Source organism: Eublepharis macularius, chromosome 5 (assembly GCF_028583425.1).
Source record: "Eublepharis macularius isolate TG4126 chromosome 5, MPM_Emac_v1.0, whole genome shotgun sequence".
Classification (NCBI taxonomy): Eukaryota; Metazoa; Chordata; class Lepidosauria; order Squamata; family Eublepharidae; genus Eublepharis; species Eublepharis macularius.
Window position 1 is genome coordinate 156,990,879 of NC_072794.1, and position 17,493 is coordinate 157,008,371.

General features: G+C 40.3%; 1 protein-coding gene across 1 annotated transcript; it reads right to left on the minus strand.

Annotated features, from left to right (window-relative positions):
- Positions 1-8,090: 8,090 nt before the first annotated feature.
- PRELID3B (PRELI domain containing 3B) lies at positions 8,091-17,322 on the minus strand. The gene is made up of 6 exons (XM_054980635.1): positions 17,133-17,322; positions 13,836-14,004; positions 13,098-13,187; positions 12,570-12,640; positions 10,721-10,823; positions 8,091-9,743 (listed from the first exon to the last, which is right to left on the minus strand). The coding sequence occupies exons 1-6, from the start codon at positions 17,162-17,164 to the stop codon at positions 9,624-9,626; spliced, it is 585 nt and encodes a 194-aa protein (XP_054836610.1). The 5' UTR covers positions 17,165-17,322; the 3' UTR covers positions 8,091-9,623.
- Between the last annotated feature and the right edge of the window lie 171 nt (positions 17,323-17,493).

The window sequence follows — 17,493 nt, forward strand, 5'->3', positions numbered from 1 at the left end:
CTTCAGTTAGTAGATGATGTGAACGACACCAACCTGAGATCTTGGAGAGTTGCTGCCAGTCTGAGTAGACAATGCTGATTTTGGTGGACCAATCATCTGATTCAGTATAAGCAGGGCTTTTTTTTCCAGCAGGAACACAGTGGAACAGAGTTCTGGCACCTCTTGAAAATGGTCACATGGCTGGTGGCCCTGCCCCCTGATCTCCAGACAGAGGGGAGTTTAGATTGCGAGGGCAATCTAAACTCCCCTCTGTCTGGAGATCAGGGGGCGGGGCCACCAGCCATGTGACCATTTTCACCGAGGGCAATTTAAACTTTAAAAAACTCCCCCTTTGTTCCAGTTGACCCAAAGTGATGTCATTGTGCGGTCCTGAGTTCCACCACTGAGTTCCACCACCTTTTTCCACAGAAAAAAAAAGCCCTGACTATATGGCAGCTTCATGTGTTTTCAGTGCTAAGTGGTATGGTAGGATACAACACAATCAAAATAAATATTAACTAAATCCAGTTTTGCCACTAAACATGCATAAGGTTTGGTCCATTTGCACACAGACAACACTGCCAAATTAGTATCTCATGGGGTACTGGTCTGGATTTATTTGGGGGAACTCTGAAGCAAGGGACTACTAGTAGGAAAGTGAAAAGTGATTGTGGAAGTGCAAAGCATTCCACATAGTGCTTTTGGGTCCCGGCTCATGAGTTATGAACCTTTTATAAGTCCAAATATTATGTTTTTTATTTCCTAGGGAAAAAGAACGAAGTCTGGCAACATGGCAATAAATGCTTAGAATAAAATGCATAGGATGAAAGAAATTACAGGAAAATGTCAGTCTGTTTCCATATAATTTGAATATTTATATTTGGTATAATGCTAGTTAGGAAGTCCATGGTTTTGCTGTCTTCTGGAGCAGAGGCTTTAAAATGGTCGTTGGAGAACAATTTCTCCATCCATTTCCTCTGCTAGGGTTACCAACTCCAAGTTGGCAAATTCTTGGAGATTTGGGGGCGGTGCCTGGGGATGGTAGAGTTTGGGGAGGGGATTGAGTTCAGTGGGAATGTAATTTCACACTTGGACTTGTTTCTTTTGTACTCTATGGTATACCATAAAGTCTGCCCCAACACTGCCATTTCCTCCAGGGGAACTAATCTCTGTAGATGTAATTCTGGGAGAACTCCAGGTGTCTCTAAGCCTTACCATCACTTGAGCTGTAAGTGTATCCTAGAGTAGTCAGCCTGGCAGCAGGAGAGTCTGGGGATGGGATGTGCAGAAATGGTGTCACTGCCACATCATTTCTGGTTGAAAAATCAGGTCTGATGTCACTGTGATGCCCTAGGAATCCTGCTGATCTCTGCGACGACCATAGAGATCTGGAGGAATCCTAGAGAGTTTATTAGCTAGAAATGATGTTGTGGCATTGTGCAACACTATTTCCCCATCCCCATTTCCCCCCAGCTGCTAATTTGAGCAGTGGCAACACCAGGGAGGAAGCAGGTGACACCCAGTGTACCCTAAAAAACACACCCAATGCTCCTGCGCAGCTGAGCAGTGCAGAGGGAGATAACTCAGTGAGAAACAAGTTGTCTTTTTAGAAGTCATTGTCCACCATTTTGATAACCTCTTTGAAGAACGGATAAGCCATTGAGGAACTTCTCTGGAATGGATCCCAGTTTGAAAGCCACTGGTCTAGGCTGTTCAAAGTGTTAATAACACCCCATCGTTATAGTGAGGCACAGGGCCAAGTGTATAATTTTAAAACCATTTTAAAAGTAGATTTATTTAGCAGTGTTTCAGCTCACAAAAAGAGGTCTCAGCAAGGCTACATTTCATACCCTAGAAGTATATTTTTTGTACTAAGAATTCACCAGCATATTATCCTGGCACAGCTTATGTCCCATTCCCGATGTATTTATAATGGATTTAACATAATCACCATTGGCTGAACTCCCACCGAGGTCACTCTTTAGTCTCGACAGGTGTCTGCCATGCCTTATCTGTAGCTGGTGGGAGTTATCTTTTCTTGACGGAGTGAAATCCAGCAGGATTTAGCTGAGGTTTTTGCTTCATTTGTATCACAAGACCCATACAACATCGGAATCTTAACAATAGCATATGCTTATGAACTTTGAGGAAGTTACTTTCTGATTAACTTCCTCTTTTTCAGGATGGGGGGAGTGTTGTTTAGTACACGTGAAACTGCTGTATACCAAGACAGAGAATTGGTCCATTTAATCTGGTACTGTCAACTTAAATTGTCAAAAGCTCTCCAAAGGGTGACAGGTGTATCATTTCAAAGGTCTTTCCTTGCCTTTCTGTCTGTTATTCTTTAGCTACCAGGGATCTGTGTGTGTCAAGTATGTACTCTCCCACAGAACTATTTTTATTTTAAATAAAACCACGCACAGGCTGATACACACACATACACATCCCCTAGGAATTTAATACACCCGTATCTTACATTTGCAGTAAGTGATGAATACCAGTCTGTCCTGTGCAGCCCTGAGCAGAGTTACATGCTTCTAAGCCCATTGACCTTCAGGGGATGTGAAAGGATGTAACTCTACTTTGGATAGCACAGCAATTCTTAAACTTTCCTAGGAAAAGCTCCAGCAAAAGTTAGTTTTAAACCCAATTAAATCAAATAGAAATTTTATGTATTTAATTAAAGCATTTATACCCCACCTTTCCACATAGTTCAAGGTGGCTTACAAAATGATTAAAAAATTTCCAAATTAAAATCCAATATAAAATTATCCCTCCTCCCCTTAAAACATGCTCGCCTTTCATACCCCCTCCAAAGCCCTAGCAAAAGCCCTTGTATGTTTTCTCTCCTGCATAAATAAATGGTTGGATTCTGTCCCTATGTAGTAATCTGAACATGCAAGCCTAAGCATACCTACTCAGAAGTAAATTCCATGTTATTCTATGAGGCTTACTCCTAGGATAGTGTTCTTAGGATGGCAGCCCGGATGGCAGCCCTGAAGAGAGTAAAAAATGTCAAATCCTTTTGGTATGGCACTTTCCTTCCTAATCCTTGTAGATTATAGATATTAGGTTGGTAATTCTTGAAATGTGATTTAAAAAGGCTTACTAGTTGAGAATTAAAAATCTGTTAAGTAATAACAGATTTCATGATGGAGCTCAGCTTTATGTCTCCAGAGTTAATATTATAATTGGATGGAATTTCCATATTTTCTTTATTTTACTTTATTTTTTTGCAATATTGTATAAAATGAATGATTACTTCTAAAAGAACAAAAAATAGCCACTTTCCCCAGGAAGAGAGAGAAAAGAAAAAGTGAACCATCATATTTATATAACACGAGCAAGCAAGTAATTACTGTCATGTCTAACCACAAAATATCGGTGTGCCACAAACTCAGAGTAAACATTGCAGTGCTTCTTCAATGCACCTGCTTAAAATAAGTACCGCTATCAAGCTTTTTCAAAGAAAAAGCATACACCATGAAGAAATACAGGGCCATTAAATGTGAAGCGTCTATAAAGGTTTAAGAATAGCTCATACCTTAGATAGCTGTGGATTTGCTACCTTTCCCCTCTGATGCGAGCCATATCCAGCCAGGCTGCTAAGACTCTCCCCTCCCCAGTAATGACCCTAATCTTCCACTGGCTTTTCTAGTGGAAATTGTGCCATGCTGATTTAAATAGAGGTCATCTTCTAATAAATCTCTTGCAGCTTTGCTGCAGCAGTCTGCATGGAAAACCATTGTCAAGCCTCCTTGTAAATCAACTGCAGACAGGCACTTGAACATTACTTTGACGGCAAACATGCTGAAAAAAGCCTTTTTAAAATTATGGACATGCAAAGGGAAAATCTCAGTTTTCTACCACTCAGCGCCAATAATGTGTGGCAGAATTCAACTGCAAGTCTAGCTTGTAAGTAAAAATGATTCTGAGATTCCAGCCCGATTTCCCGGTTGCCTGTTCCCCAGGTTATGCTGTAATTTCTCTACTGATTCAAACTGAACACGCTGAGAAAAAAATCCTTTAAAAATGATGGACGTCTGTATTCAACTTCAGGTCTAGCTTGTGTAAAAATGATGTTGAGAATCCAGCCTGATTTCCCAGTTGTTAATCTTTTTCTCCACTGAGATTCCTAATTCGGGTTGCCAATTTAAGACTGGGAAATTCCTGGAGATTTGGGGTGGAGCCTGGAGAGGGAGGGGTTTGAGGAAGAAAGGACCTTAGCAGGGTATAACGCCGTAAGAGTCCACCCTCCAGACAAACTGATCTCTGCAGTCTGGAAATCAGTTGTAATTCCGGGTGATCGCCAGGCCCCACCTGGAGACTAGAAATCCTGTTCCAAATTGAGATGGACAATACTCTAAATCTGCAAAAACCAAGTGAATTAGAAGCTATTAGAAATCACAATGCTTGTTCCTTTTGAAAAAGTCAACCCAAGACAGCTCTTGAGGGTAAGAGTGAAAGAAAGTAGATCTCAGGAGCTGGAATGCTAAAACATAGAATATCAAAGCATTAGGTGGAAGGGCTGTTAAAACCTTTTAAACATTAGAGCTTGTTTGTGAAAGTCTTTTTCTATTTTCTGGTTTTTTTCATACAGTTGTTTTACTTTTATGTCTTCATGACTTTTTAAAAAGTTGCTGTTGCAGAAAACAGGAATATATACGTGAGAGACAACCCCTGTTCTCAGTTAAAGGAACAATTGTAGCCCTTATACGCCTAGAAAATTCAGCCAAATGTGTTAACAAGTTCAAGCACAGCAGCAGCTCTGGTTGTACTGTGACAAGTTTGGTTTGAGTGTAGCAGACTTGAAAGTCAAAGGTAGTCCATTCTGCACAACTGAAGCATGTTCCCGATTTACTTTTCAGAGTTGTTTACACACACAAACAAATCCACTTTCTGTATAGGAATTAAAATATATTTGTAATATATTATGGTGGCCATCAAGAGGGGACAAGTCAACTCTAAACATCAACAGAGAATCATTTGGACAATGGAGCAACCCCAGCATCAATTGGGAAGTAGAATACTTGTATTTGCCCCAGGAAATGAGAAATGTGACTGCAGCAACTTCTGTTTATTTAACAAAGCATGCAGGATGTTGAATTACACAGAACCATTAATCAGACTCTGTGGTTTAAGTTGTAACGGAAATCAAGAATGAAGCAAATGACTTTGTTTTTCTCTCTAAATCCTCTTACCTGAGTGAAAGAAGTTGTTACAACATTAAAACAAAATACCTCAATTTATTTAGATTGAGTCGCTATATATGTTGCTTGCCCCAGGCAACCGGGTGCACGGCTATTAAAAAGCCTGTCCTAGCTCGACCGCATTGTGTTCTTTAACTGGCAGGAAAGCTACAAGGCCTCAGCTCCCAAGATCTCTCGGATGGGATCGAATTTCAGAATGCAGCAGCTGAGCTCTGGCCTTTCCATGCTCAAACAGAAAGTCCCAACATGATCTTTCTAACGTGCCCAGGACAGAAACTACTTGGAGCAGAAAATTACGTCCACTAGCACAGACACAAATTAGGGCCTTTCTACCTTGATCTACAGCTGGTATCACAAGCATGGTTAAGAGACGCTTCCAGTTTGGAAATCCTCCCCAAACTTCCCTGCCAAGATTTTCTCAAGGTTCAAACAGCCTGTTGTTTTCCTCCCCTCCTTTTCGTTTGTATTGGCTCTCAGCTGCTCTTACCATTCTGTCCCTTCTGGAGAATTTTTAGGGTCCCCCCCCCCCTTTCCATTAATTTACAAACTGATGTTTTTCTGCAATCCTAGGGTTTCCCAAGCATGTAGAACCAGTATGGTGTAGTGGTTACAGCATCACACTAGGATGAGTGAGCCCCAGTCCACAGTCCCTTAACCAATGCATCTCTCTGAACCATTTCCTTACAATACAGCCCACCTACCTGTGTAAAAATGCCCTTCGTGGCCTCAGTCCCCCCATATGTGCAGGACTGCCTCTCTCCCTATGCTCTGCCATAGCATTTTTGCTCATCCGAACAGGGCCTTCTGCAGGTGCCACCCTGCAATTGGGTAAAATCAACAACTACCTGTACACGTGCTTTTCTCTGTGGCAGCCCCCCCCACCCCCCAGCTTCTGGAATGGCCTGCCTGATGAGGCTAGGAAGGCTCTCACTTTCCTAGCTTTCTGCAAACTACGCAAAATTTAAGTATTCAAGAGGGCTTTTTTACACAGGTAGGAAGACTGAATGGTAAGGGAATGGTTCAGAGACATGCTTTGGTTAAAGGCCAGGAACTGCCTGTGTACCTACAAGACAGCTACAGTGTCATTTAATATGCCATGTCTAATAGCTTATGCTTTGTTTCAGCAGTTTGCAGAGTGCAGAGCTGAATCTATACCCTATTGCATTATTTATTTTTATTCATTAATGTCATTTGTAGTACACCTTTCTCACTGAGACTCGAGGCGGATTGCAGTGAGAATCAATATCAAAGACTTTTCAATAAATGTGTAATGAGTATATAGATGCAAATTAGCAAACATTTAAAAACCAGCAGAAATCCAGTACAGATGTGTCTCTGCTGTGTCTGCCTCACTGACCTGTTGTCCAGCTGTGCTGTCCTAACCCTCCCCCCAAAGGGGTTGAATGTCTGACCCAATGATCATGGTGACTTGCATTGTGTAATCTGCCTCGAGTCTCAGAGAAAAGTGAACTATAGGTAAGAAAAATGTTTCAGTAAAAACTTTCCTCTAGAAGATATTAAAATTACATTACACTGCACAATTTACTCTTAAATCATGGACTGGAAGCTGCCTGTTCAAGAGCAGAACTTTGGCTGCAGAAACCGTCAACTGGCCCCAGAGGTGCTGCTTAAAGCATTTCCTTTACATAACTACTTATTTTGCACTGGTAGATATTGCCATGTAATCTTCCAACCAAATTCAGGAAGGGCAATAGAGAGGTTGTAGCAGTGATTGTTGAGCTGTTGTGCATCTTGCATCCCCCAGTTGACAGGAGATACTTGTGTGGTTGCCTCCCATTTTGTCCTTCTTTCCCATGTTAGCCTGACTGAAGTCAGTAACGGCTCTCTCAGCACCTTAAAAGGGAGGAAAATCTCATACAAGTATTGTCCACCTTCCATTCCTTAAATCAAGGAGTAACTACCACATGGGGTAGGGATGAGGACTCATTGTTGGACTCCTAATGAAACACACTACCCCACTCCTCTTTTAGTGACTCACATTAGAATATACTAGATATGACCTTCAACCAAAGCAAGCTGTGTTACCTTTTTAGGTCAAGATTGGTTCGTTCAGGGAATTTGTACAGTTTGTATGCACAATAATAAAAGGGCAAGATATTGCCCAGTAATGGTAAAAGGCATGAGGGCAAGTATTGCTTTAGAGAAGATGTGTAGTGCTGGATAGCACTGCTCCCGCACTGATTTCAAAATATTTGAAGATGTGACAGCAGCTAAAACACTGGAGGTTTCTTCTCAAAATGAGCACTCAAGAGCACAGGAAACGGGTGGCTTTAGCAGCAGCCTTCGGGACAGAGCCATCTGCACATTATATTTCACAATAAACTACACTGAGCTTCTCAGGCTTGGGATAGAGGAGTAAATTTAAACTCAACGAATGACCAAGGCTACAGGTAACACAAGTCCCTAGGTTACATACTTTTGTAACATGCCTTGTGACTTTAGCTAGAGAAAAGCAGGCTGAAAATTCTCCTGCATTTAAAAAGAAAAAGTGGAAAGATAGAAGCTTGAATATGCTGTGAAATAGTTCCGTGGCAGAATGAGGTAGCCAATACACAATTAGCACCTGGATATTTCACCTTGGAATCTAAGCAGTCCCTCCAACATCCTCAAGTGCAGGGTGGGGGAAAAATCACTAGTTACTTTACTGAGGGTAACAGAATTTGTGAGCTTTGTACTGGCTACTGCAGGGCTGGCATCTAATCTTCTTCCCTCATCTTCCTTAAACGATGAAAATCTCACAGAACTGTACTTTGAATACACCAAACAAAGACTAAATATGCCCACTTTAAAATAATCTTCTCACTCAGTACTTGATTACTGTGCTCTTCACTGGAAGAAATGGCTGGAGTCTAAAAGAACATAGGATTAGCAAACATCGGATTAGCAAACACCATTACTGACATTTTAATTAAGTTAATTTTCATGTGTAAAAAACATGTATTGGGTTTACAAATGCAATTGTAAAGACTAACTAAAACCTAAGTAGAAAAATATTTAAATTTTAAATATGTATTAGTAAACACAATTTTAGGGATAATCCACAGATTTTGCCCACTCATATCAGTACAGAACTGGAGCTAAAGGGGCACAGAACACTGCATGCATTCCCATTTCCAAACATTAACAGATTAATCTGGTAAATTAGAGATTTCAAAACAGATTTCCAGCTCATAAATTTTCCCATTAGATGCTGCTAGTGGTTAATATCTTCTGGAAGATAATATGCTTCTACTCACAGACTCCCATTTTAGTTAAATTTATTATGCCACTATATTTATCATTCAATGAATAAAGCCTTGCTCCACCGCTATTTTCCTCCCACGTTAAACTAAATACCAATCATATTCTGCATTCTGTTCCCAAATGCTTTAACAAATGTTGTCCTGTGAAAGATGGTGTGTGTGTGTGGGTGTGTTGACACTAACCATTTACCTACAGAACTCAACAATACTAACATAATGCTAAGAATTACACCTTTCTTAGTCCACTGAAGTCAAGAGGCTTAGAAAGATGTAAACAGCACTGTAGATTACTAGACTAACCCCTCCTCCTAAAGTAGGTAACAAAAAACAAAACACCAAGTACTCTTTAAGACATTTGAATTGCCTGCACTATTTTGATAAGCAAACATGAGAGTCATGATTATGAAACTAATTTAACAATGTCATAGTACATGTATGCCTCAGAGTTGAAATTTTTATATGAAAACTGATACTGTGGACCAAAGACCTGAGCCAAGTTTCTCTCCTAGCTATATAACATGCAGCTGTTTCCAGAAAAAACACACAACGTTAGCTGATAATCTTTTGAAATTACAAAGCATCAACTTATTTCTTATTCAAAGATATGACAAGTATTGCTTAAGTACCACCTTTTCATGTTAGTAAACGTAACAATGAAAGCAACATACAAAAAAAAGAACTTTTGTATAAAGAAGCGTATTTCAAGTAATAAACATTGTTCTTCCAAACCAAGACCTATCACTAGCTGCCTTAAAACCAAGTAGATTATTCTGAGTCCAGAATAAAAATTCTTGGAATGGCCCCAAAAGTAACAGAGTCCAGGTAAACCTGAATTCTATCAAAGGAGGAATTACTGTCAGTCTTCTACATCTTGCCCTGTTGGAGGACTCCTGTAGGCTGGACGCTCAGTTCCAGCATGACAAGACTCCTTTGATCTTGAACATCTGGATAATCTTCCGTTGAATACTCAGTCCCACTGAACTCATAGGCATGTGTATTACCTTCATTTTACAGATGTATGCAACTTCTCTCCAAGTTTAATTTAAAAATCTAATATACAGATTTCCTTTTTTAAATAGAAGAATAAATATTTCCAGCTTGGAAGAAGTGCGCAACTGTTTGTTTCAGACATTCAGGCCTAATCACTGACGTATACATGTGTAGCTCTATATTATTTCTCCACAAAGGCTGCCGCTGCCATGGGTGACCTCATGTTTCCTCTTGCTGAAGCAGTGAATTCCTCTATTTCAGCATTCAGCTTGTTGATCACCCATTCCAACGCTTCACGGCCCTGAAAACAACACATGTTCTTTGTTAAAAAAACCAATAAAAGTTTTCAGACAAATCAAGGTTGAGTGAAGTACTTGTATAAGATGAGAAAATTGGAATATTCATGTTACATTTCTCAACAATCCAAAAACTGTGAGATAAGAAAGCGAGCAGAATTATTTTCATCTAATCCACAGTCACTTTGATGTCAACTTGCCAGGATAGAGAAGAGGTATGGTCCTTGACTAGAAATATTATACTGGGCAGACAAATAAAGGGCGAGGTGAATAAGTACTGGCAAATAAGCAAAGAAGGGTGATTTTTTTAAAATAAATGTAGTAAGGCTATATAAAACAAAATGGATCAGGAAGGTGCTTTTATAAAGGGAAGCAGACTGAGTAATACCAGTGTGTATAATATATAGTATTTGTTTACTGTATTATTCTATTCTTACTTGTTGTTATATATTTATGCAATTATTTGCACTGCTTAACAGATGCCTAATACTCTACACTTTGTTTCAGATGACTGTAATCCCAGTTCTATTACATTGCTTCTTAGATATCTCATGCTAGATTTTGTATTGACTTACACTGTGGAATCTGCCTTCAGTCTTAGTGAGAAGGGGGACTATAAAGAAGAAAATGAACAGTCAAGTTGACCAGCACTCAGCAGAATTAAGACTGCACTGGCACCTTCCCTCAAGGGGGCTTTAGGCTTCTGATGCTTGAGAAGCAGACATCAACATCACATGACAACCGGTTCCTGAAAACTGAGGAGACATACCATACCCAATATGGATTCTGGCAGAGGATGGCCTTAGCAAGACTATGATAGAGGTGAAACATGAAAGGGAGCACTTCAAATTTACATTTAGCCAATTGGTATTAAATTCTAGGTCTAAATGCTCATTTTCTCACCAAGGCAAGATGAAAACCATGTTGTCATTGCACCCTGCTTAGACAATTTAATACCCCAAAGCTAAATGGCTATACATACTTTTTTAGCATTAGAAGATATGGTGTTCTCCATTAGCCCTTCTAGGTAACTGCTGACACTAACCCCTTTCACACAAATTGTTGCCTCTTGCGTCAAAATGGTTCTGAGACAGAGAGAGAGAGAAAAAGAAAAAGACAATGGTTTACTTGGTTTATTGACTCTTTTCACAAGCTGTAATAGGATGCTACATTTCTTCTCTGTTAGCACAGTTTTACTACAAAGCAGTTAACTATCTGGAAAGGAGATGGGATCCTCAATTGGATTATTCTATCCATTTGTTTTAAAACTAAAATAAGGACATGGTCACTCCTAAAGCTTCTTTTGATCATATAGTCTCTCCTCCATTCCTGGCAAAGGAAGCAGCCGAGAGTGAGCATGAAAAGAGGAGCTTCTGACAGGGTGCCACAGCCATACACTGTTCAGAGGTTTTCAAGGGGTAAAAACTGGCTGCATAGTGCAACAGTCTTCTAATAAAGCACTGTTATGGGATCAACACTACTACTTCTACACACACAAGACAAGCCACGGATTCAATTATTTCTGCTAGGACATACCAAGTGGAAGACAGACAACAACAAAGAAAAGGTTTGTTTTAGAATCCTAGAGTGAAATAGCATATTATGCCACAAGGTTGATGAAGCTTCATTTTACTGTGATGAACGGGACCTGAACCAGCAGCTTGATTGTCCATATTGGCATGACAACTATGTTTGTATTTTGCACTGTGTTTCCTGGTTACATTTTACACAACTTTAATTGCCTCCAGCACACATAGCGTCCTTCACGCCTTCCTATGCTTCTGTAAGAATCACACATTCTTGAAATGAGACTATGACTCTAACTGCCTTTTAAAATTCCAGTGATTCATGTGGGAAAAGGAAGGGAAACAGGCAAGCAAATTCACAAGGCCACAAACAACTCCTCCCTTATTTAGGAATGTTTATTTTCATCCACAATTCCTCCAAAGAGCTTAAAGCAACATACAAGGTCTCCACTTCTATTTCCACAACAGCCATGTTAGGTTAAGGTGAGCAAATAATGACCCAAGATTATCTAGTGAGCTTCATGATTGAAAGATCTCCCCACCACTGCACGTGGTTAATTTATTTCATTATTGTTTTGTATGTTGATTTTAGTATCGTTGTTTTCTTGTTTTTATTGATTTTAACTTGTTCACTGCCCAGAGCCCCTGAGGATGGGCGGTATATAAATTGAAATAAAAAAAAAATAAAAAAAAAATAAAACCCAGGTCTCAAAACTCTAGCCAGAAGGGTGTCTGTCTCCCCTCTCCCAACAGTGTTGATATGCTATTTCTTAAGTCAGTAGTAGCCCATTTTTCAGACAAAATTTCCCAAGTTGTTTAGGAAAGATAGCAACACTCTAGTGTATACTACAAAAGACAGCCAGCCTTCTAGGGCCTAGTGGGTTTCACCACTTGTTTACAGAATGAGGGAGCAGGCAGCAGTAAAACATAAAAGATACAGACAGGCCTGATTCCATGCAACAGTCACGTCAATATGATCTCCTGTTTAGAAGGTCTGCAAAGGCCTGTACTAGGTAGATGCAAAGTTTTCATTCCCTTCATTTTTGTAGTACTGCAGTACTACAGCCAAAGTTGAACAACTATTTCTTTTGTGACTTGGTATGCAAGAAACACATAGATTCCATCAAAACAAAAATGCAGACAATATCCAAAACAGCCAGAAATGTTAGCAGCAAAGGCTAAAGGCAGGATAGAAAAATGTTACATTTGATCCCATCTTCAATGGGGCAGCAGATAAATGTTTTAAATAGTGAAATATGAAGTTAAATAAATTCTGAAGAACACTAAAGAAATATCAGTACTTACTTTTCTGGTTCTTGAGGATGTGGTTTATATATTAGCCTCTCATCCACTGACACCAGATTTGTAAATGAAATCTGTAAGAGATTTAACTTTTTGTATTATCTTTCCATCAAATAGTGAAATTTAACACGAAAACTTGAAAGGCATTACATGATCTAAAACCACTAGGAAAGAAGAGCAATGTTATGTTTAATGGAAAAGGGATTACAATTCCCATGACTAGAATCAATTTTCCAACACTGATCTTTCAGATCTAGTTTGCTGGCACGGCATAGAGTATGCTGGTCAGCACAATAAGCACAAAAATACTCTGAACAAAAGGAGCACACTGTGCCATGAAAAAGACATCTCCCATTTAGACAGCTATGAAACAAAAGATGGCAAAGCAGCTCCTCAAAAGGCACATAACTAATCTTTTACACACTGAAATTAAAAGCTATGAAGTAAATCTAAAAAGATTTTATTAATTTTGCATGCATTAACTGAAGCAAATTGTAAATCTTAAATTTAAACAACTTTCTCAATACTTACATTAGTAGACTTGAGCTCCATTACTTTCTTCATTGGATCAACTATGGAGTGTTCTTCTACATAAGTTTTTGTTCTACAAGCACCAATAAGCTAGAAGAGAAACATCCAATTATTACATACTGTAGAACTACTGTCAGTATACCAGGCTAAACCCAGCATTAGCTGCAGTCATGAACAGATTTCTGTTACAAACAGACCATGCCATTTGAATAGATCTATGCATTGCATGATCAGATTTCAAGAAGTGAAATCGCTGAATTCAGTCATAGCTCACGAGACTGACTACAACTGTTCAGATGGATAACGACAAGTATTTGCCCTCCACATTCCTACATTTTACAACTATAAAATTGAAAAGACTGAAATATTGACCTGCATGCTTAGCTACCAGTTACCTCTGTGCACTCCTTTTCCCTGTTATCAAACTGGTTGTTAGGCAGATGATGCCTGTCTCTGGATAACTGACAGTCCAATCTACAGGTCTCCACAATCCATAGAAGGATAAATCTCACTATAAAATTATTGTTCTGCTTTAGGCTACTTGAGAAATTAATGGTAGAAAATCGAAAGAAAGCAGAATAAAGACATAAGAGATACAAAATCTGCATGAACCCCATCACCCACTTCTGAGGAGGTTAGAAATACACTTAATCAAACCGTATTTATATAACCAAGGCCACATGCATGTAATTTCAAAGAAAATTTAGATTTCTGTTTGAGTCTTAATAGAACACTTACCGATTTGACAATTGATGGCATTCCCCATTCTGTACTGAGCAATCTGTGACTATGCAATTTTCCATTGGGATCTATGTGCCTATTTAGGACATCAACTCCAACCACACTGGGATTCATAGGATTGGGATATTTCTGCATAGCAGCAGTGGTGACTGTTTCCCAGGGATGACTGTCAAGGAGAGAGAAATGAATACAAAACAACTATATTATGTGGAAACAAAATCTATACCATCGGGGACAGAGAGTGGCACTTGAGTGTATGGCGTTTCACAAGAGAGGATACTCTCCCCAATGTTGTTTAACATCTATATGTGCTCCCTGTGGGGGGAGGATATGTGCCACTTTTATATTGGCTGAGTTTTAACCGCCCTGCCTTGTGGGACTGAGGTGTTATGCAGGATTCAAATATGAGCTACCTTGTTTATGTTTAAATGCTGTATTTTACAATCGCTACCAATGTTTTAAATTTCTGATGTAAATCCGCTTTGAGCCTGCTTGTGGGGAAAGTGGACTATAAATTAAACAAACAAATAAATACACACATAATCTTTAATTCAATGAAGAACCTGACCAAATCAGTTCTATGTATAAAAAGCTGCTCTAGGACCAGAGAAACTCAGATTCAAATTCCCCTTTGGTTATGATGCTGAGTGACCTTGGATCACTTGGTGTCTCTCAGCCTAACCCATCACTCAAGGATTTTCTTTTATAAAGGACAAATGTGGGGAGAGGAGAAGAAAAAGGATGTATTCTACACTGAGCTTCCTGATGGGCAAAGCGATATTATGAGAAATATACAAAGCAAAAAATCCATTTAACTGTAACTGACAAAAAGTTGCAAACTGTGCCACTCACAAAGAGGCTAGCTAGCCCTCACCAAATGGAACACAGAAAAAGACAAAGTCTCACTGAGGAAGACAGATTATAAATGACATAAATAAAGGAATGAAATATGTTTCAGAGATGTACACACAGTTAAGAGACCTGACAAACTGCTCAGAGAAATAAAAGTCCATACAGAGAAAGTTCTTTGGCTGGACAGCCAGCCATGGTTCCTCAATCTTCAAAAAACCCACTGTAGGACAATCAAACATTGATAAGCCAAAATATGTGGGTACTAGATGACTACAGCAGATTCAATTCACAAAACTGTAGTTTCATAATGAGGAAAACCAATAAAACTGTAACATGACCAAAGCCTGAAACTGCAGTAGATCGTATTTAGTTTAAGACAACACAGGAATTGGAATAGGAGATATAATATTGATGTACTCTGATTAAGGTACGTTCTGTGTACTCTGTATTTTATTTTTACAACTCTTGTAGTGCAAAATCTTAATATTCCTCTGACCCTGTTATTCCCTTTTCTTCTTTTGTACCCCAATTTGTTCTGAAAATATATATTTTTTAAAAAAGGGCCAGTCAGATTTCCAAGGTATGAGCTTCAAGGGTTAGAGCTCCCTTCATCAGAATTGACAAAGGCAGCACTGATTCTTGAAAGCTCATACCCTAGAAATCTAGTTGATCTTTAAGGTGATACTGAAAACACAAAGAGGGCTTAGATGTTAAAGTCCCAAGAGCATAGCTGACTACATCAACACAGTAACTGCACAGTACAAGAAAAAGCAATAATTCCCCAAGATACATGATTAGTTTGGGACCCGTGGGAAAGAAGATGTACAGCAGGCAGGAACAGGAAGGTGCAGCTTTTCTTTTTGGTCCTTGCTTGCAAAAGCGATGCATATTTTGCTCTCTTATGCAACATCTTCCTTATGTATGTCTCTGTAACTATTATTTCTTTGAACAAGTGGGAGAAGTAATGTTACCTCATCAACTTTGATGATACAAAGGTGACTCAACAACATGCAAACCCTGACAGTAGCTTCTGATCCACCCACCAAATTCCTGTTTGTATCTGATGAAGTGAGATTTGATTCACAAAAACTTGTATCCTAGACCATTTTGTAGGTCTTTAAGGTGCTACAGGGCTTGAATTTTGTTCCACACAATTTACAATTCTCACAGCTGCCAAGAGAATTGAAAAAGGGAGAGAACATGAACAGGCTGGGCCAGTCAATAGGGAACACCCAGGAAGACTTTAAAGACTAACATTTATTTCAGTATGAGCTTTCATGAGTCACAACTTTTTACCCAGGAAGCCAAGTAATGAGAAATAAGTGAATGGGCAGTATGCATATATGTACAGCATAACCTTACCCAAGGTCATTAGATCCGATTGCAGGCACTTGTATTTTTATTAAGCATGGCACAGAGTTCATTTAATAGATTTTTATCCCCTCCAAGGACTTCAATGTAACACACATGTCCTCTCTCTCCCCTTTGCTCCCATTTTGTCCTCGCAACAATTTTGTGAAACAGGTTACGTTCACCAGTCCAAGGTCACCCCTACAGCATAGCTCCAGACTATCATCTCCACCCATATATTCCTGTATATACTCTAAGATGGTCGGTCCAAGGGTGGTTTATCATAGAAACACAATGTTTAATAGGGACCTTCTCAGCAGTGAACCCCAAACTATGGAATCCCCACCCTCCTCCCCACCACAAGAGATCTGTTTGGGCCCTTCACAGCAGCCATCTATCCCAAACTTAAGTACTGCTGATGGCCTCACAGACTGCATTTTGTTCCCGGTATTTAACCTTATTAAACTACAGTTAGCCGTTGTGATTTTATCCAACTATCTCATACACTTTTATCTTCTCCCTTTCTCCAAGGAACTGAGCGAAATATACACTCGCCTCCCCCGTTTTTATTCTCACAACAGCCTTATAAGGTAGGTCAGGCCAACAGTGACCCAAGGTCACCCCTTACGGAATGGGAATTCAAGCCTAATCTGAAGCTGACTACTGCCATGATGAGATAGTGCTTTTTAATTAATTTTAGAAGAGCTGTCAATTACTTGGGGGGGGGGAGAGAAGGAAGGGCACACATAGCATGGAAAAACAGCCCTAAATTGCACCATAAGCGTCCACGACATGTAACTGAACGAGTATCTCAATTCGGGACTCCTCCTCAGCCCCTCCACCTCCTTCTGGGTCAGAAGAGGCCAGAATCGTCCCACGAGTCTCTGCATGATCATGGGAGGCAAAGGCTGAAGATGTTCACCAAAGAAGCGAGCTGGTGGATAAGGGATGGGCACAGCCTGAAGGGAAACGGGCTCTGCTCGGTCACCACGCAAGACGAGAGATACTCCCGGGGGGCCTGAGGGAAAAACCGAAGCCCCCCCTCCCCCCCTTTCTCCTCACAGCCCTCCTTCTCAGCCCCCTCAGCCTTACTCAAAGATGTGCTCCGAGGTCCAAATCTTCATTCTGGGTCGTGAGTTAGAGCGACGCCGCCGGCCCGGCTCTTCCTATTCCCCTCCTCTCCCTCGTCGTGAATCTGCCCCCTCACGGCACCCTCTTCCGAGGAGCGAAAAGGAAGCGGAGCGGCGAGAGAGGGAGGGAAACGACGAGGCGTCGAAGGGAGAGACGGTTCTCCGTCAGTGCGCCTGCGCCGCGCGCGATGGTGTCGGCGGAGAAGAGGTGGGCGGGCTTAACCGCTTCTGACAGGGAGACGCTCCAGTCACAGCCCGCGTGACGTCAGAACGGAAATGTAACGTCACATGCTCTGCCCCCGCCCTCCCCTAGCAAAGGACGG